The sequence below is a fragment of the Dromiciops gliroides genome, chromosome 1 (genome assembly GCF_019393635.1).
Source record: "Dromiciops gliroides isolate mDroGli1 chromosome 1, mDroGli1.pri, whole genome shotgun sequence".
NCBI classification, from domain to species: Eukaryota; Metazoa; Chordata; class Mammalia; order Microbiotheria; family Microbiotheriidae; genus Dromiciops; species Dromiciops gliroides.
This window is the reverse complement of record NC_057861.1, coordinates 166,256,199-166,277,404: the sequence shown is the minus strand read 5'-3', so window position 1 is coordinate 166,277,404 and position 21,206 is coordinate 166,256,199. Positions and strand designations below refer to the sequence as shown.

The 21,206-nt window shown below is 38.8% G+C and overlaps 1 protein-coding gene across 1 annotated transcript in view; it reads left to right on the top strand.

Moving 5' to 3' along the window:
- The window catches only part of F13A1 (coagulation factor XIII A chain), a 206,146-nt gene that overhangs the window by 135,227 nt on the left and 49,713 nt on the right, over positions 1-21,206 (top strand). The window contains exon 8 of the mRNA XM_043968344.1: positions 1,727-1,865. Within this exon, the coding sequence (XP_043824279.1) occupies positions 1,727-1,865 (139 nt within the window). The remainder of the gene's footprint in view (positions 1-1,726; positions 1,866-21,206) is intronic.

The following is a 21,206-nucleotide window of genomic DNA, read 5'->3' as shown; positions in this document are numbered from 1 at the left end:
AAAAGGAAGACCCAACCTCTCTTACTGTTTTGAGGTTATGGATTAAGTCATTTAAGGAGTTTGACAGCTGATAGTGCCCTCCATTGCATACTTCCAAGGTTATCCTATTGAATGGGGATGGACAGCCATTGGTTAAATATGCTAACCAATCTCAAAAGAGAGAAGCAAGCTCAGTCATTAATCTTAAAATTGTCAGCTGAATTATTTTCAATGAGCCCTGATAGCTCAAGTCCTGGTAGCCAGGGAGGGCATTTGAATTAAGTTTAATCAATAGGTACATATGGCAGAAGATGCATCCAAGTAATTTATTATCAAACGATTAAAATGAATCTACAGTGTCATCCTTTACAGAGAGACACCAAAGCGAATTCCAGCCAAAGATGAAAAAAAATCCACTGGATAATGGCTCTATAAAACCCTAACTTCCAAATAATTTTTTTTGATTCTCAAAGATGTCTCATTAGCATATCAGAAAGTCTGTTTGATATGAGTACAATAGTAATTAAAATTATGTAGACTGAGAAATATTTTTATATTTATATCACTGACACTTTCTAACAATGGTCAGGATTCTGTTATTAAACTATTCTGTTTCAACTTCTCACACAGCATCAGATTCATTTTCTTCACAATGATGGAGTTGGTCTAAATAACCTCTCAGATCCCTTCTAGTTCTAAATCTGTGACCCTTTGTACCTCCCATTGTGTTTTCATTGTATTACTCTCTTATTCTACAACTTACAGTGGCTCCCTATTATCTAGTATTGTCGATTTCAATTCATCAGACACTTATTAAGCACCTAGAATGTCCTAGGCACTGTGCTAAGTGCTGGGGATACAAAAAGAAGCAAAAACCAGTCCCTGCCCTCAAGGAACTTACTTAATTGTCTGGGGCAACTAGGCAGCACAGTGGATAGAGCCCTGGCCCTGAAGTAAAGAATACCTGAGTTCAAATCTAGTCTCTGACACTAGTTGTGTGACCTTGGGCAAATCACTTCACTTCTGTCTGCCTCAGTTTCCTCAAATATAAAATGGAGATACTGATAGTACCTATATCCCAGGGTTTTTGAAAGGATCAAATAAGATATTTGTAAAGCATTTAGCATAGTGCCCAGCACATGGTAGGTGATATATAACTGTTAGGTGTTTGTAATAATAGCACCAGAAGCAGCAAATACAATGTAATATCAGATTAACATTCCAGGCCCTACATCAAATAGTTCCATCTCACCTATCCAACCTTATCTCCCACTGCTCTCCAACTTGGCCCCTCTATTCTAAGTAGTGTAGAAGAAGAGAAGCCTGGTTTTAGTCCTAACTCTTCCATGGGCTTATTTTAAAGATTGTTCAATAGGATAAATCACAAACACCAGGTTTCCTGAGCTATAAGATGAGGAAGTTGTCCAAGAAGACCTGATGGGTCCATTCTATTTCTAAAAGTGAGAGTCTATGAAGTCAGAGGTGTCCATTTAACTCATCTTTCTTTGGATTAGCCCTATTCATTCAGTTCCTGAAACCAGACCTGCTATATATCAATAGTTGATTTTTTCCCTTCTTTAATGGAATATTTTAAGGAAAAACCATGTAGTAAAATGTTTTATTATGGTGCTGTACTAGTACTTTTATCAAACAGGACTTTTCCCCTTTCTGTTTATTAATGTCTGATGGTAATTTCAAATGGTTAGTTCAAGGTTTTTTTGTTTTATTTTATTTTGGTTTTTCCTAGTTTTTCGTTGCCTTGGAATACCTGCCAGAATTATCACCAATTATTTCTCAGCCCATGATAATAATGCCAATTTGCAACTGGACATCTTCCTGGATGAAGATGGAAAAATAGATCCTAAACTTACAAAGGACTCAGTGTGGTGAGTTGTACCTTCAAGGACATTTGCTAAAACTAATAGATTCGATTGTTCATATTCACAGCAAGGAAACTCAGCCCAGATTTTCTTTCTTACTTTCACTTGTCTATTTTTAGAGTGTTTCAGCATCACGAGGAAAAATGTCTGATTGATGCAATTTGTTTTTAGATCAACCAATCAACAAACATCTATTTAAGCACCTACTATGTGCCAGGTGCTATAGATATGTAAACAAAAGTGAAAACAGTCCCCTCCCCTCATTAGGACAGGAGCTCCTTAAAAGCAACAATCACGTTTTTGCCTTGCTTTACATCCCAAGTCTTTAGTACAGTGTCTTGTTCATAATAAATATTGATTGATTGATAGAAAAGACATGTTCATACAGGATATATCTAAAATAGATACAAAACATGTAAATGATAATTGGAGGAACTAGAAGCTTGGGAGTTCAGAAAAGTCTTCATATTTGTAGGTGGCATTTGAACTCTCTTGAAAGAAACAAGGGATTGAGAGACAAAGGTAAGGAGGGATATTGAGCAGGCATAATTCCTAGTATCAATCATTATTCATTTTCTAACAATAAGAAAAGACCACAATTTGGTATCTGGATTTGCTCCAATGAATATATTTCATGTTTAATACCTTTCTGTTGCAAATGATAGCAAAAGGATTGTTACAATGATTTGCTTTTCTATTTATTTGTTGTCCTTTGAGTCTAAAGATGGGGCTGCTTTCATCATTGTTCATTGTCAATTTATCACCATCAGTTAGAACTGTGAGTAAAGTGGGGATAGTGGACACAGTATGCCATTTTCCAGTCCCTCATCCATCTGCTGCCTCTCATTGCACATAACAAGATGGCTGACAGGAGTCTGCATAATCTGTTCAACATCATGCTCTATAGATTAGTTCATTAAGATACTAGAGAAATATTGTACCTTGTGCCCTTTCAGTCCAATACATTTAGAAGAGGAGAAAAAAAAAACAATGATAATTTCCCAGGTGTCCCAACTTAAAGGTTATTTATAACAACATTTACAAGGGGAAATTGGGGCATAATTTTAGCTGTTATCAGGCATCGAATGGATATGGGATTTCCAAGCAAGTAACATCTTTACTCTTTAAAGTTATATTCTGTAAGGAATAAAGGTAAACCACCATTGTGAAGACATCCAGATTGGGGTGATGAGAAGGTGGAAGTTCATCTGAAGAGAAATTAACAGTGAGAAGTGCTCCATTTTCTCTTTGTTACAAACAACTGGAATGGTTGCCAGAGCAGCATTAACTCCCAGGATCAGGGAGGGCTCATTTGGCAATGTAGAAAGAAGGGAATCACTGAACTAGCTGCAGAGCATTACTATGAATAAAACATAGCCTGGTTCATTTCAAGGGCTGGAGTAAGCTGAGGAGAGAAGCTGAGGGGCTGTGCACAAAGAAGCAAGCCTGACCTCTGCAAATGGAGTGACAATTTAAGAAACGTTTTAAAGAGAGATTTGCAATGTAAAGTCTCTGAATGCATATGATGGAATCAAAACAGACCAAAGTAGTCCCTGTAAGGGCCCACCATGACTTGATAAAATGGTAAATTGTAGAATTTTAGGCATTCTGCACTCTATATCTCTTCCTCCAGTTGTGTACACAAATACATACATACCTTGCCACTTCATTGCAACAGCCTCCAACTCCTAGTCATTCCCCTCTATTCCTTATATACAATATACATCACACAGCATCCCCAACAAAATCTACATTCCATATAATTCCCAAGTGCTTAGGTTGTGTTCCAATGCAAGCCTTAGAACTGGAAGGGACCTGGGATATCATCTAGTTGAGTTCTTAATCTTTTTGTGGTGCCATGAACCTCTTTGGTGGTCTGGTGAAAACTGAAGGCCCCCTCTCAGAAAAAGAAATTGTAAATGCATGAAATAAAAAATAAAAGAAACCATTCTGTTGAAATAGAGTTAATGGGAAGGGAGGGAGGGAGGGAGAGAATTGGGAACTCAAAATTTGAAGAAAAAAAAGAATGTTAAGATTGTTTTTACATGTAATGGGGAAAAGTAAAACATTAAATTAAAAAAGAGAAATAGAGTGAAAAAAATTTAAATAAATTCATAGACCCTAGGGTAAGATCTCCTGATTTATAGCCTAAACTTTTAATTTAGTGATGAATCCCAGAAAGGCTCAGCATATTACCTAATAGCATACATCTTAAATGGCAGACAGTCAGAATCTAGAACTCTTTCCAAGATAAAACAGAGTATGGGCTTAGGTGCTTCCTGATTCTCTCCCCACCCCCCATCCCCACTAGCTACCTAGTTCCCCCTACAAGGCTACTCCATCTCTCTTTCCAAAACACCCAGGGCTTGTTCTGGATCAGTGTTATCCCCCAGGCTATCTCCCAAATTGAAACATTCCTATTTAATAGTCTCCCTCTCCTCCCCTCCCCCTTCCTCCATGACATCAACTAACTAATGAAATATTGATGCTAATAGATTAAGGTAAGGACAACATGAATTTTCATAATGGCCTTCTGGAGATTCTATCTTTGCCTTTGTTTTCTTGCTCAGCAAGGAGGCTCTAATGTAAATTTTAAGGCAGGAAGAAGAGGAAGGCAAGAACCATACTAGGTTAGTGGTGGGAAAATTGTAGCAGATATCCTTATCAAATAGTTCAGAGCACAGTGTATAAGTCTTCTTATGCATAGTGCTGACCTATATATCCCTCCAAAAAACCTTTTGGGCCCTTGATCCATTCATCACCTCTTCCTTAGAGACTTACACATGTACGGGTATGCTAGGTAGGGTTATAAAGAACACAATAACTGTTGTTCATCCTCTCTTCCTGAATACTGTCTCCTTTCTAAGTTTTCATGACAGCTATAAATTGGTTCTTCTATTTTTCTTATCATTGCTTCCTATTTTCCTTTGCTGTTTCTTCATCCATGCCATGCTTTCCATACGGGGTGTCCCCCAAGGCTCTGTCCCAGACCCTCATTTCTTTTCCCTCCTTATTATACTCACTTGTGAGATGATATCATCTCTCATGGGTTCAATTGTCATCTCTATGAAAAGAATTCCCAAAAGTTACTACCGTTTTCCTAGTCACCAAGGCCTGCCATCTCAGTGACATTTGAGACTCTTCATTCTCCCACCTCACATATCCAATATCTTACCAAATTTACCTTCACAGCATCTCTCCCAGGCTTTTCTCCATTTACACAGACACTTCTCCATCATGAGTCCTTTGGAACTATCTTGGACCATTGTATTGCTGTGAAGAGTCAAGTCTATCATAGTTGATCAACACACAATGTTGTTTATACTGTATAAAATGTTCTCCTGGTTCTGCTCATCTCACTCAGCATCAGTTCATGTAACTCCTTCCAGGTTTCTCTGAAATCCTCCTGCTCATCATTTCTTATAGCACGATAGTATTCCATTACTTTCATATGCCACTTGTTCAGCTATTCCCCATCCCTTAGCTACTACAATATCCTTCTTATTGGCCTCCCCACCTCAAATCACTCCTCATTCCAATCCATCCTATAATCCAGTTCTCAAATTGATCTCTCTGAAGTATAGGCTGACCTGGTCGCCCTGTCCCTGACTCAATAAAATTTAACTGGTTCCCTATTAACTCCAGGATCTATTGGGTATTTAAAACTCGTCTATAACATACTCCCTTCCTACCTTTTCCTGGTGTCTTTAACCCCATTCTCTACCACATAATCTTACGTATACCTTCTTGCTGTTCCTCATAGTGCTCTATCTCTCATACTACCTGCTCCCATGCCTGTAAAGCTCTCCCTCCTTTACCTCTGTCTTCTTTTCTCCGTGGAGTTCTTTAAGTCTCAATTCAAATCTCCTCTTATGCAGAAGGCCCTTCGCATCTCCCATCACTATTCCCCATCCCCATCACTATTTCCTATCCCCCATTGCTATTTCCCATCCCCTATCACTATTTTCCATACCCCTTTGATTCTTGGGTCTTTCTTTTGTGAGTACCTTCTGTTTGTATTGTAAGGGGCTAAAATTCTAGCTAGTCTGTCTAAAATATCTAATGAGTGGTCACCAATAAATTATAAGCTTTAGCTATTATTTAATTATTAGTATTTAAGTGTTTAAGTATTTATTAAAGAGCATTAGGATCAAAGACAAAGGTAAAAATCTAACTATTTCTAAGAGACCCCATCATCCAACCCGCCGTGGAGAGGTCAGGAACCAAAAGATAGAGAACCCCTCAGCCAGCATCTGCTTCCTACTTCGTGTCCTCCTCCCAGAAATGGGAGACTCCTCAAGTTGATTGGCTGGTAGCCTTGATAGACAGTACCCATGAGCAAATGTCACTTCCTGATGCCAAAGAAAAGCCACATGGCCTTGCCCCCAGAGGCCTTCTCCTCATGTTGGAGCCTTCCTACAGTAAGTCTCCAGCAGGTGGCATCATTCCAATCATTACATTCCCCCCTTTGTTTCTTCAAGAAATGGGGTGTTTCCTTGATGAAACAGTATATATCTTTTTTTAATCATAAAAGAATTTTATTATTTTCTAGTTACATGTAGAGATAGTTTTCAACATTTGTTTTTATAAGATTTCTAGTTTCAAATTTTTCTCCCTCCCTCCCTTCCCTCCCCTCTCCCCAAGACAGCAAGCGATCTGATATAGGTTATATATGTACAATCGCATTAAACATATTTCTGCATTAGTCATTCTGTGAAAGAAGAATCAGAGCAAAAGGGGGAAACCTCAAAAAAGAAAAACAAAAAAATAGAAATAGTATGGTTCAATTTGCATCTAGATTCCACAGTTCTTTTTTTCTGGATTTGGAGAGTATTTTCCATCATGAGTCCTTTGGAACTATCTTGGACCATTGTATTGCTGAGAAGAATCAAGTATATCACAGTTGATCAACACACAATGTTGTTGATACTATGTATAATGTTCTCCTGGTTCTGCTCATTTCACTCAGCATCAGTTCATGTTAAGTCCTTCCAGGTTTCTCTGAAATCCTCCTGCTCATCATTTCTTACAGCACAAAATTATTCCATTACATTCATATACCACAACTTGTTCAGTCATTCCCCAATTGATGGTCATCCCCTCAATTTCCAATTCTTTGCCACCACCAAAAGAACATCTATAAATATTTTTGTACATGTGGGTCCTTTCCCCTTTTTTCTGATCTCTTTGCGAAAAAGACCTAATAGTGGTACTGCTGGGTCAAAGGGTATGCACAGCTTTATAGCCCTTTGGGCATAGTTCCAAATTGCTCTCCTACTTGTATATATCTTGAACAGACCTAGTTACTTACATGTTGTTACTCCACATGGACTGGTTTTACCTATCTTTGTGTATCCAGGGCTTGCATTTGTTGTCATTTTTCAGTGGTGTCTTATCCTTCATGACCCCATTTCTTGATAGAGATACTGGAGTGGTTTGCCATTTTGTTCTCAAGTTCATTTTACAGATGAGGAGACTGAGGCAAGCAGAGTTAAGTGATTTGTTCAGGGTCACACAGCCAGTAAGTGTCTGAAGCTGGATTTGAACTGAGGAAAAATGAGTCTCTCAGGCTCCAGACCTGGTACTTTATCCACCCTACCATCTACCTACACAATACATTATGCCCAAGAAATTACACAGAAGATTAATGGATATCATCATATACTGATATGACCAGAATGAAAAGTTAGCCTTTCACATAGAGTGAGAGTTAACCAGCAGAAAATGTGGGTGCTCAATTGGGACCCATGCAATGAAAAAAGAAGACCCTCCAAACTTTTGGTGGACTCTCTTGTGGTTTATTAAGGTAATTAGATGGCAGAGTAGATGGAGCACAGGGTCTGGAGTGAGAAAGACCGGAGTTTAAATAAAATCTGAGTTCAGCCTCAGATCTTGGGCAAGTGATTTCACCTCTGTTTTCCTCAGCTTCTTCAACTCTCAAATGGGAATAATAATAACACCTACCTCCCAGGTGTGAGGATCAAATGAGATAAATATTGTAAAGCACTTAGCATACTGTCTGGCACATAGTAGGCACTATATAAATGTTAGCTATTGTTATTATTTCTATATTAATGAGAGCCCACAAAGAAGAGTTACTCAGAATGTATAGGCAAGCATTGGCTGAGATTCATATCATTATAGGGGATAGTGACATCAGTGTGTTTGAGATCCATTGGAGCACTGGCATGTTTTCTGAATGCTTTTAAAACTAGATGATTTTTGTCTTCTCCACATACACATCTGCAATCTATGCTTGATCCAAAGTTTCTCCCCACCCCCTTCACTAAACCCAGAACCATAAATTCAGATCTGGAAGAGATGTTAAAGGCTACCAATTTAAACCAGTCCTGATGAGTCTCATATTTCATTTCAGGGGATTCCCAAGAGCCAACTAAGTGAGCAGGGAAAGTTGGGAAGGGAAACTTAAGCTTTGTTCACCCCTGAACCTCTCTGCATTCAAACCCTCTGTAAACCTCAAGCCCAAAATCATTCGATCCCCTTAATCTCTCCAAAGACTTGATTTTTGTCGAATTTCAGGTGACTTTTAAAAGCCACTTCAATGGAGCCCCAGACACCCAGAGGGTGCCCTCGCCCATCTAATGAGAGCTGTAAGTGATGCCTTGGAGACATTGTACATGAAGGTGCTTCTGATTCTGGGTAGCTGGTAGCCTTGTTCTGAGAAACACTAGTCTCATTTCACCCTTGTCTTAGTTTCCCAAGAGAGACTGGAACATCTCAGGAGGTGTAGATTTTTTTTTGGAAAGACTTAAACAGAACCTGGATGTCATCATAATACCCTTATTTTAAAGAACAGGAAATTGTTTCAATATAGGTTTAGAGATGTCGATGCCCCTTCTCCTCTGATCCTGTCTATGAATGCCTGTCTATTCAGGGGATTGTCCCAAACTGAACCAGGGGCAGCAAGTCAGGGAAATTATGCAGAGAAGAAACATGTCCCTCCTTGATGCTGGAACTCTGGGACAAAACTCCCATTCACCCCACCCTGGTTATTATTCTTTATCTTGCATCACCAGCTATCTAAAAGTATCACTGAGGTTTGCCAATACTAAAAAAGGTTATCAGATGAAATCCTTGCCTACAGTGAACTCTCGCTCTCACCTTATATCCTTCATCTTCCATCATTATACTTCCTACTATAAACTCCAGTCAAAAAGATTTCTTCTCTTACCTGATTTGATCACTCTAATCTTTGTGCTTTTGTATATATCATTCCCTCCATATGAAATGACCCACTTCCCTCTGTTCTTACAGTTTCCTTCCCCTCCCTCCTCCAAAGCAATTCCTCAGGTTGTCCTCTTCCATGAACCCTTTCTGGATTGAATCCATATGGCTCTTCTCTCTCCTTTGAACTATAGTCCATCCTCACTTACAGTGTGCAGGGCATTTCTTTGCACCAGCAGGTACCACTCTTCCACTGTGTCTAATAGATCAAGCTAGAAGCAGAGCCAGAGCCAGGGCCCAGGCCAGGGATGCTGGGGATGAGTAGACATGAGCATGCATGTGTTTGTTCTCTGATGACAAACCAAGTAAAATTTAGTTTTGATGATCGGTTGCTTTATAGGATTGGTACTAGACCTGTGATTTCATTCCCACAGGAAGTACCTGAATGAGGAAACCCCTTTCTTCCAATGCAGATCAACCCCTTCTCTGCAACTTATAGTATTAGAGAACTGCCTACAGCACTAAAAGGTTAAATGACTTGCCCAGGGTCCCAAAACCAGTATGTGCCAGAGGCAGGATTTAAACTCAGGTCTTCCTGACTCTGAGGTTAGCACCCTAACCATGCCCCACTGTTTCTCTCTGTTATTTTATACTATACATAATAGAGCTCCTATGGTGTAGTAGATAGGAGGCTAACCTTGGAGTCAGAAACATCTGGGTTCGGGGGTGGCTAGGTGGCACAGTGGATAAAGTACCGGCCCTGGATTCAGGAGTACCTGAGTTCAAATCCAGCCTCAGACATTTGACACTTACTAGCTGTGTGACTCTGGGCAAGTCACTTAACCCCCATTACCCCGCACAAAAAAAAAAAAAAGAAAAAAGAAAAAAGAAAAAAGAAACATCTGGGTTCAAGTGTTGCTTCTGCCTAGACAGCCTGTGTGGCCCTAGGTAAGTTACTTATCATCTTTCTTCCTTTCTAATGCTGCAAGATACAGAAGTGCCAATGTGTTCTTGGTGGTGGGAGTTTCCTCAATGAAATCACAAGGACAAGCTAAATTTACAATGTATTTTCCTCACAGCAGGTGAGGAAATATTCTATGAATATTATTGCTTCCAGTTTTGCAAAAGAAGAAACTGAAGCTCAGAGGCCTCCACATTATGTCTTCAGTCCTCTTTCTCATTTAGTATAGATCATTAAGCCCTGACTCTGTTTTTTGATAGGTGAGAGGCAATGGACAGGGGATATGGTGGATAGAGCCCTGGACTTGGAATCAGGAATATCTGTATTTGAATCCTGCCTTAAACACTTAGTAGTGATGTAACACTAGGCAAGTAACTTAATCTCTTTATGCCTTAGTTGGCTCATCTACAAAATGGGTACAATAGATATTAAAAATTGCTTCATAAAGTTGTTGTGAGGATCAAATGAGAAAATATGTATTAAATACTTTGCAAATACTTAAAATGCTATCTAAATGTAAGTCATGATGATGGTGAGGAGGTGTTCCTGTGTCCTCTTTGTAAATGATTGTCCTATCCTCCCTCAGTGCACAGTTAGTTCCTTAATGGAGTTTTCCAAGCTTTCCATATAATGTAGAAAAGTCATCTCATTATAAATGGTGAGTGACTAAGTTGAGTGCATGTTTCAACCAGTCAGGAGGTGAGAAGAGTGGCAGAACATCAAAAGGACATACCCGACCCCAGTTATTGAGCCTCATGGTAGCAAATGAAATTCAGTGTAGACAAGTAAAAGGTAACAAACAAACACTGCAAGAACCAATTTCAGCTACTTGTCCCTGGTGTGCTGATGGTTTCTGAATTATCTGTAACCTCTGGGGGAAGGTATCTATGAATCACTGTGGACAGTTTAATGAAGATGCTTGCTCAGGGTTCAACCACAGTCAAAAAAAGTGAATGTGTACATTAGGATGTCCTGGAGAGGGAAGAATCTGGTATGTGCTCAGATGGCATGAAATAAATTAATGGTTTGACCTCTCCTTGGAATAACTCAATTTTGGTCACCTCATTTCATAAAGGACATTATAGAACAGAAGCTAGATAAAAGCAGGTGGTGAAAATTATTAGAGTCATAGAAGTGGTTAGGGAGAGACCTTTCCCTCCAAACATTGTCCTTACCTGGAAGAGGAGGGGACTCCTTGAGGACTATCTTTTACTTTTCTTTGCATTCCCAATACTTAGTACAGTGACTGGCACATAGTAGTTGCTTAATAAATGTTTACTGAATGACTGACTCACTGATGAGGATAAGACGTTGTGAAAGAATGAACACTTGATAAGCGGAACTAAATAAAAGAAATAAGGAAGCCTCAGGAGGCTAGTGATCGGCTCCTGGTTATTCCCATTGAGGGGATCAGATGTATGGATGAAGCTAAATGGGAAATCATCTAAAGATCATTCTTATTTGACTTTCAGAATGAGTTTTCATATTTTGAATACGTCTGGGAATACTCTTTTTAAAATTGTGAGCCACACTTTGAAGATGTGACTTAGGAGGAGCTGGGAAATGATCCAGTTTCCCCATGCTGGATTCTTACTCAGCTCCTCTCTGCAACATACCCCAGGCTAAGAATAAACACTTTCCATGCTAGGAATAGGGTTTTTCTGTCTTCCAGCTGGATAGAAGGTTTGTTCTCTCTCACATCCTATCTGGAGCAAGGGAGGTGGTTAGTCGCTTGATTTTCAAAGGATTTCTTCCACATGCAGAGTAAATAGAGAGAATTGATTTTGTCAACACAAGAAGTGCTTAGGTAGAAATGATATTAATAACTCACATTTATATAGTGCTTTAGGGCAGTTACAAAGTGCTCTGCAAACATTATTTCACTGAATTCTCACAGCACCCCAACCTCTGTCCCAGAGCTAGTGTAATCATTATCATCATCTAATAGATGAGGAGACTGAGCCTCATAGAGGTTGTGACTTACCCAAGTTTGTAGAGCTAGTAAGTGAGAGACCCAGAATTTGAACTAAGGTCTTCTGTCTCTAAATGCAGGATTCTTTACACTATGTCACATTGCCTCCCACAAACAATATAACATTTTTCTAAAAGGAAGTGTATTGGTATGAGCCATCTTCCTTCCAAGCAAAAGTCAAGCATAACACAATCTACTTGTGTTATACCTTCTTGTATCCATAGACCCTGGCCCAATGTCTTACCCAAAGTGGATGATCACTTAGAATGTAACATTGGTGGAAGAAGGTTCCTTGCTAGAAGTTACAAGGAACTGATAAGCAGGCATTGATCTGTATTGATGGAAGGACTTTCCTTCACTGGGGATTCCCTAAATCAAGGAAATCACAGTTCTAACAGTTCTAGTCAGTCTCTCTCTCTCTCTCTCTCTCTCTCTCTATATATATATATATCTATATCTATATCTATATCTATATCTATATCTATATCTATATCTATATCTATATCTATATATACACTGTTGATGTTGTTATTCAGTTGTCTTTCAGTAGTGCCTGATTCTTTGTAATCCCATTTGAGGTTTTCTTGGCAAAAATACTGGAGTACTTTGCCATTTCCTTCTCCAGGTCATTTTACAGCTGGGGAAACTGAGGCAAACAGGATTAAATGACTTGTCCAGGGTCACACAGCTGGCAAGTGCCTGAGGTCAGATTTGAATTCAGGAAGGTGAGTCTTACTGATTCCAAACCCAGCACTCTATCCACTGTACCACCTAGCTGCCCATACATACATATATACATACATGCATGCATATACACAAATCAATAGGAAGGGAGGAAGGAAAGAAGGAAGGAAAGAAAAGGGAAAATCACTTAACCCTCTTTTCTTTAGTTTCTTCAACTAGAAAATGAGCTGGAGAAGGAAATGGTGAACAACTCCTGTATCTTTGCCAAGAAAACCCCAAATGGGATCATGAAGAGTGGGACACAACTAATTGACAAAATAGATATGCAAATATACATATGCAAATATGCATATGTAGTATATACATATGCATATGTATTGTATCATGGTATAGTGAATAATACAGAGAGGGCCTCAAAGCCAGGAAAACTTGGGTTTAATCCCTGCCTCTAACCAACCTGGTTGTGTGACCCTGGACAAGTCATTTAACTTATTTGGTATTCTGGGTAGCTTTTTTAGACTATAAATTGTAGAGAAAGTACTGACCTATGTAAAGGAGTTTCCTCACCAACCAGAACTATGATTTCATTGATCTAGCAAACTCCCAGTGAGGAAACTCCTTCTATTAATGCAAATGGACACCCACTCTGCATGTTATAGGCTTTGAGAGTTGTCTGAGGGCACTAAGAGGTTAATGCTTTATCTAGGGTCACACCACCAGTATGAAGCAGAAGTAGGACATACACAGACACACATATATACACATACACATGTATATGGGTGTTATCAGATGTAGAATGTCATACTCATGAAAGGCTATGCAATGCAGAAGTATAATTCTTGGGCCTACTGAACCTGTTGGTTTGTGGGATTTTTTAATCTTCTAGATAACAAATATGTGCAAATATGTATTTTATTCCAGAATGTGCTGAAAAAGTCAACCTACGGGATATGGGCTCAAGCATTTATTATGTTTTGTCATTTTTCAAGGGAGAAAAGCCCTTTAAAATGGAGGAAAAAGAACAAGCTCTGATGTGTTTTCAGAATTATTAGGCATAAATGTGTTTATTATCAGTATGAGATAGTCTTTTCTTGGGTGCAGTGCTAGGTACTAGAGCACTAGCCATTCCTTACTCCCATTTTCCTTGGCTTCCTTGCCACAGAGAGGAATGAACAGAAATGTTGAATGATTTTTTTAAAGCCCTATATTAATACCCCAAGCTCTGCTAAATTCTTGATCTTCATTGGCAATGAGAGGAAAGGTCAACATGGATGCCTGAAATCTGCAGGTAATCCCCAAACCTCATCTGAACCACTCCTGTCAAGCTTCTTTTTCACCATCGTCACTGTTAATGTGGTACAGCCCTGAGGAAATGGATTCTCTCTCTATTCCCTTTTCTGCCCCTGCCACCTCTGGTAATAAATGACAGTGGACAGAAAAGGGACTGAGAAGGGGAGCCTGAGAGAGGATAGGAATCAAGGACCTGATCAGTTGGCATTATTTTCATGTTAACATGAAAATATCATGTTATCATGTTAAGACCTTACATTTCATTAGTGCATATCATTTTTCCACTAGGCAGTTTTCATAGTCCCTCCATACCTCAATGAAAAGGTGAGTAACCTTTCTATATATTATGAACTCCTTTGGCGGTTTGATGAAGCCTATGAATTCCTCGGAAAAAATATTTTAGGTGCACAAAATAAAATATGTATTGTTATAAAGGAAATATTAGATTGGAATATGATTATCAAATTATAAAAATTATGAACCCCCAAAATCTATATACAAACCCCTTAGGGAGTCTATGAACCCCAAATTAAGAACCCCTGATTTAGTGGATGGTTTCCTCAGCTGGGATGGTGAAAACAATTCATTAACTGGTGACCTACCTGAAGATTACTGTCTTTTTATTTACCTCATGTGAGTCTCTCTCACTCTCTCTCTCTCTTTCTCTCTTTCACACACACACACACACACACACACACACACACAGAGAGTCAGTCAATCACTCAGTCATTCAGCAAGCATTTATAAAGCCAGGAAATGAACTAAAAAACTATATCATTTGCATATCAATCTGTCTATTCATCTGTCTGTCATCCATCCATCCATCTATCTATCTATTTATCTGTCCATCTATCCATCCAGATAGAAGGAGAATATAACTCAGGGCTCTAGCCAAAACTGGAGATTTTGCATGACATTCTCATAATTGGTGGAGAAAAAGCTCTGGAGTCAACTTCAACCCTCACACAACTAGGCATGGTCCAACATCACCAAATAAGCATCCTCTCCATTAATTCAAAATATCTCAAGCTTGCCTGAAAACCTGGGCTACAAGAAGAAAACAGAGTAATAGAAACAGGGGAAAACAGAAAAAGATGGGCAAACAGAAAAGGAGAGAACCTGTGTTTTATATGGGAATTCTCCTTGGTAAAATGGATTGCTGGCGTGGCTGTATTTTCACACACTTTCCTGTTATCTTGACTGATCAGTCTCTTAGCCAGGGAAGAAGGAGGCTGGCACAAATCCTTCAAACATCTTCCGCTTTTTCGTTTGGTGTTTGTTTGGTGATTGTTTCCTGCAATCCCATCCTTTTTTTTATATTAGATTTTCCTTGACAACCTCCATTCATCTCTCTCACAGCCCTGCTGCAAAAGTTAGGCTATTTCTGATTGCTTCCTTAGGGAATTCTTCCGTTAGCTCCCAACATCAGAGAAATAAAGGGCCTTGTAGGACACAGGCGCTGCAAAGCTTAGGTTGGCACATACCTGGCTAGTCCTCTGGCAAGCCCCATTGACTCACCTGTCCCTGGAGAACACCAAGGCTTCCTGCTTCTAACCTCCTCCCTAGCCCCTAAGAGGAAACAGCAACATCTCAGAGAACAAAGCAGGGCACAGGGCTCTCACTCAGCCACATAAAAGATTCTACTGACATGCTTCCCTTTCCCTGAATAATTCCTTTTCTGTCATCTTGCTTCATTAACTTTCCTAACTGACAAGTTTTTCCTCCATCCAGGCTTTCATTTCCACTTTGAAATGTCTTGTTAGACAAGCCTCAGAGCCCACTGATTTCTTTCCATTTCTTAAAAAAAAAACTATTGTGAATAGAATGGTCAGAATTTAAGAGTGCTGAAATGCCACCGTGTTTTTTTTTTCCCTTATTGCTAATATCATTGCCTGCATTAGGTGCCCATCAGCAGAACAGGGAAGGTGGGTCTGTTCATCTGCCGCCGGAATGCAAATTATTTCCCAGGTAAATGACTGCCTCCCTCCCACCCCCTGACATTTTTTGCAACAAAAGAATTCAAACAACTTGGTTTACTCTTGAAACTGTTCCAAGCTGGCACCTCCAGGGCTTTCCCCTGTTTTATTTGTGCTTTCCCTTGGGCCCTAATAAAACTGTAGAAACAAAGTTACAAACCCATCTCTCTTTCTTTGCTTTTAAGAACTATTTCTCTTTGAAACTTTGTGGACAGATTGTAAATGAGATGACCCTGTGGTGTGCTTAAGCAGTCGGCCAAGTGAAGGCATTAAAAGCCCTCATTGCTTTAATTAACCACTTTATTACCTTGAACATACAGCACTCATAGCCACCGAAGCTGACCTTGGGTGGGTGGAAAATATTCTAGGTCTGCCTCTCCCTCTCCCTGTGGCCACCCCCTAATAGCTGATATGACCTTAACCAGATGTTAGGAACGAGGCACCTTTTAGAGCTGGCTTCTTGCTTCCAAACACTGCGAAACCAATGCACCAGCCTCATGTCAGGAGCTGTCTAGCTGTTAGAGGTGCTGTTTGCCTAAGGAGAAATAAAAATGCGCTTCTGGCCGTTTGCCATTGGTGAAGAGCCACTGCAGAAACTCTGAAGAGTTTCTCACAACACTGCCAGGGTATTAGCATTCCGCAAGGATACAGCAATGCTTTGGGAAAGAAGCATGGAAAATTGCCAACCCTCCCTGCCTTTTGAGAGGGATGAAGGAAACAAAATAAAGGAATCAGTATCCTTTACTAATCATTATCAGAAGCTTTTCTAACAGCTCGATTTATCAGAACCCTAAATGAACTGGGATTTTTTTTCCCCTGCTATTATGGGGAAGAGGAAGGAAGGAAACACACTTAGAGCTGGTATTTGTTTAAAGAGACAAAAAATACTCAATGTGAATCCCAGCTCTGCCTCATGCTCTCCATGTGACCCTGCACTAGACACAACCTCTGTGGGCCTCAGGTTCCTCACCTGCAAAATGAAAAGCTTGGATTAAATGATCTCAAATATTTTTGCCAGTTCCAAATCCATGATCCTATGACCCAAAACATTCAGGGTTTATCATGTTGGCAACAGTAGGCCCTGCCTAATTGTCCCTGCCTTTCACATTAGAGGTGTCAAACACTCCAGTTGTATTGGCCACCATGCTGCCAAGTGCTCCAGAATTAGATTAAAGTAAAATTGGGAAATATTTAACAAAATAAACAGAAACACCAGAGAACATAGATAATGTTAATTTGTAGGTTTTCTGAGTGAATGTGTGGCCTGCGAGGATCCTTATTTTGGTTTAGTGGTTTTTCTTTTCTATTTGAGATTGACATTACTGCTCTATATCTATAACCATAAGACGATAAGATAATAATTGATGTTTAGAATGATGACTGGGACAGCTAGGTGGCACAGTGGGTAGAGTACGAGGCCTAAGGTCAGGAAGACTCATCTTCTTGAGTTCAAATCTGGTCTCAGACACTTAGTAACTGTGCTACCCTGGGCAAGTCACTTAATCATGTTTACCTCAGTTTCCTTAATGTAAAATGAACTGGAGAAGGAAATGGAAAACTGTTCCAGTATCTTTGTCAAGAAAACCCCAGATAGTATCATGAAGAGTTGGGCAAAACTGAAAAACAACTCAACAAAAGCTAGTAAAACAGCAGAACTGAGACTTGAATCCAGCATTATCACTACTTTTGATTCCAGGTCCACTGCTTTCTTTTTCTTCTACAAAGAAACAGACCAGCTAAAAATACAGAGATTAAATAACAGAGTGAGACATGTATGCTACACTTAAGCAAAACAATAAGTATATTTAGGAGTGAAATGGTGACAAAGGGTTAGTCCTAGGCCTTGAATAGCAAACAGTGGACTATATAAGGCAGCCTGGCAGGGTGAAGAAGAGATACTGCAGGGTTGGAAAAGGGCAAATTTCCCGATTTATTTTAAGATGAGGAAAGAATGAAGTCTTTAAACTATAGGCCCATGAAATCAATTTGAATTCCTGGGGAAATGGCGGAATGGATCATTAAAGGGATGGTTAGTGAAGATCTAGAAACAGAAACAGTGATCATAAAAAACCATCATGGTTCTATTAATGATAGCTCATGCTAGAGTGCCCTCATTTGTATTTCTGATAGATTGGTAGATCAGGGAAATGTTGTACATATAGCTTATCACAACAACAACAAAAATAGACTCTCATGCTATTTTTTTTAATTGAGGCAATTGGGGTTAAGTGACTTGCCCAGGATCACACAGCTAGTAAGTGTTAAGTGTCTGAGGCCAGATTTGAACTCAGGTACTCCCGACTCCAGGGCCGGTGCTCTATCCACTGCGCCACCTAGCTGCCCCTTTCATGCTATTTTAATGGAGAAAAATTAAGAGACCTGAGTTAAATGATTGTAAAGTTATATGGATTTGAACCTGATTGAATGTCTAGATCTAAAGAGTGGTCATCAGTGGTTCAGTCTGGCCATGGGAAGAGGTCTCTAGTGAAGTACTCTGATGATTGGTGCTGGGATGTGTGCTGTTTGACATTTTATCATGACTTGGATAAAAGCATAGAGAAGTTGTGAAACTGAATCAATAACTTTCTTTCCTTACCTGAATCCCCAGGCATAGATCACACTCTGAGAAAATGTCATAGTTTTAAATCTATCTCTTCCCATTCTCAGATTCTCCTGCCACTGAATCTTTCTTCTCTGCTGAATTTTAACAATAATACAGACAGTTTTATAATATACTATCATTATCATAATTACTGTTTTAAGATAAAAAATAAATGTTTGATAGTTGTTGTTATTGTATAGTACAATTGCCAGTAGTTATGTAGTACTTTAAAGTCTGCAAAGTACTTTACAAACATCTTCATTTTATCCTTATAACAGCCTTGGTGGGTAGACACTATAATTATCCCCATTTTACAGTTGAAAAAATTTAAACAGGCAGAGATTAACTGACTTGTCCATGTAGCTAATAATTGTATTATACTTGACCATGTAGCTAATAATATTGCTAGTAATTGTCTAAAGTTGGATTTAAAGTGTTATCTTCTTGACTCTGGGTGCAATGCTTTATCTACTGTACTACCTAGCTCCCTTTTTCTAAATAAAAGTAAATAGATGTTTATGAAACAGATATAAGCCTCCTACCAGGAAATTCCAGGTTCACACCCTCTCAAAATAAAAAAAAAAACCAACAAAAAACAAAAAAGAAAGAAAATGCATAATCATCATCTTGATGGTGCCAAGATTGATCTGCCATCTGGACAGGTTTGCAGTCCCTCTCTCATTTCCACTGTGGCCACATCTAATGTGTCGTCCCCCTTGGAGGTTTCCACATAATTCTCCCTGCCTTCTTCTTCCATCTTCCAAAAATCCAAAATCTTAGAAAAGAAAAAGCTTGTCTTATTCCCTCAAAATAGAGGAAAAAAGACTTAATTGTATAAAAATATTTCTAGCAGTTCTTCTTGTGTTGGCTAAGAATTGGAAATCAAAGAAATGCCTATCAATTGGAAAATGGCTAAACAAGCTGTGGAATATGATTGTGATGCGATATTATTGTGTTATAAGAAATTATAGGCAGGATGATTTCAGAAAGGCTTGGAAAGACTTGTGTGAACTGATGTATAGTGAAGTGAGGAGAACCAGAAGAATGTTTTGCATAGTGACAGCAATATTGTTTGATGAAGAACTGTGAGTGATTTAACTATTTTCAGCAATACAATGATCCAATACAATACCAAAGGACTAATGATAAAGCGTATTATCTATCTCCAAAGAAAGAAATGATATTGATTGAACACAGACTGAAGTATGCTAATTTTTACTTTCATTCATTTTTTTCTTTTATCCAAGTGTTCTTGTACAAAATGACTAATATGGGAAGATTTTTTTGTTGTTTTTTTGGGGGAGGTTGGGCAATGAGGGTTAAGTGGCTTGCCCAAGGTCATACAGCTAGTAAGTGTCAAGTGTCTGAGGTCAGATTTGAACTCAGGTCCTCCTGACTCCAGGGCTGGTGCTCTATCCACTGTGCCACCTAGCTGCCCCTATGGTAAGGTTTTATATAATTGCACATGTATAACCTATATCTGACTGCTTATCACCTTAGGGAAGGGGGAAAGGAAGGTGAGAAGGAGAGATAAAATTTGGAACTCAAAACTTTAAATAAAAATGTTTATTCCTTTTTTTAAAAAAGAAAGTAAAAGCTTGTCTTTCAAAATCAGGCCCTCCACTGTCTCCAAGGGCAGCTTAAACTGCCTGGGTGATCACAGAGGGGAATGAGCGAAGATCTTTTTCCATTCATCTCTATGTCTTCTGATTTCCTTGGCAATGTCTGGATGTAATATGGCCAAAATAGTGCTATATTCATATAAATATGAATGACATATAAACACGTCATATATATATATACATATATACACACATATTATAAGGTCATGGAAAGTCAGACACAACTAAAAATGGCTTAACACATATATGTGTACATATATGTGTATTCACACATATGTGTGTATTCACACACATATATGTACAAATATATTTGCACATGTATACTTAATGTGTATTGTGTGTATAAAATCTATAAAAACATGGTTTCAATTTCTGGTAGGCCCTCAATATGTCTCTGTTATTGTATTATTCTAGGTCTTTCTGAGTATATAATATTGCTTTTTCTTTATTTAATATTTTATTTTCCCCAATTACATGTAAAAACAATTTTAACACACATTTTTAAAACTTTGAGTTGCAAATTCTCTCCCTTCCTCCCTTACCCCCCCCCCCCGCTTTGAGAAAGCAAGCAATTTAATATAGGTTATGCATGTGTAGTTTTGTAAAACATTTCCATATTAGTCATGTTGTGAAAGAAAACTGACAAAAAAACTTCAAGAAAAATAAAGTTGTGTGTGTGTGTGTGTGTGTGTGTGTGTGTGTGTGTGTTTCAATCTGTATTCAGATATCATCAGTTCTTTCCCTGGGTATGGATAACATTTTTCAACATAAGTCCTTCAGACTTGTCTTGGATCATCACATTGCTGAGAATAGCTAAGTCATTCACAGCTAATCATCTTACAATATTGCTGTTACTTTGTACACAGTACATTTCAGTACATTTCACATGAGCTCATGTAAGTTGTTCTGTTTGATTTTTGTTTCTGAGAGCATCCTGCTCCATCATTTCTATAATCACATAATACAATTTATTCAATTATTCCCTAATTGATGGCTATCCCCTTGATTTCCAATTCTTTGCCACCAGAAAAGAGCTGCTATAAATATTTTTGTAC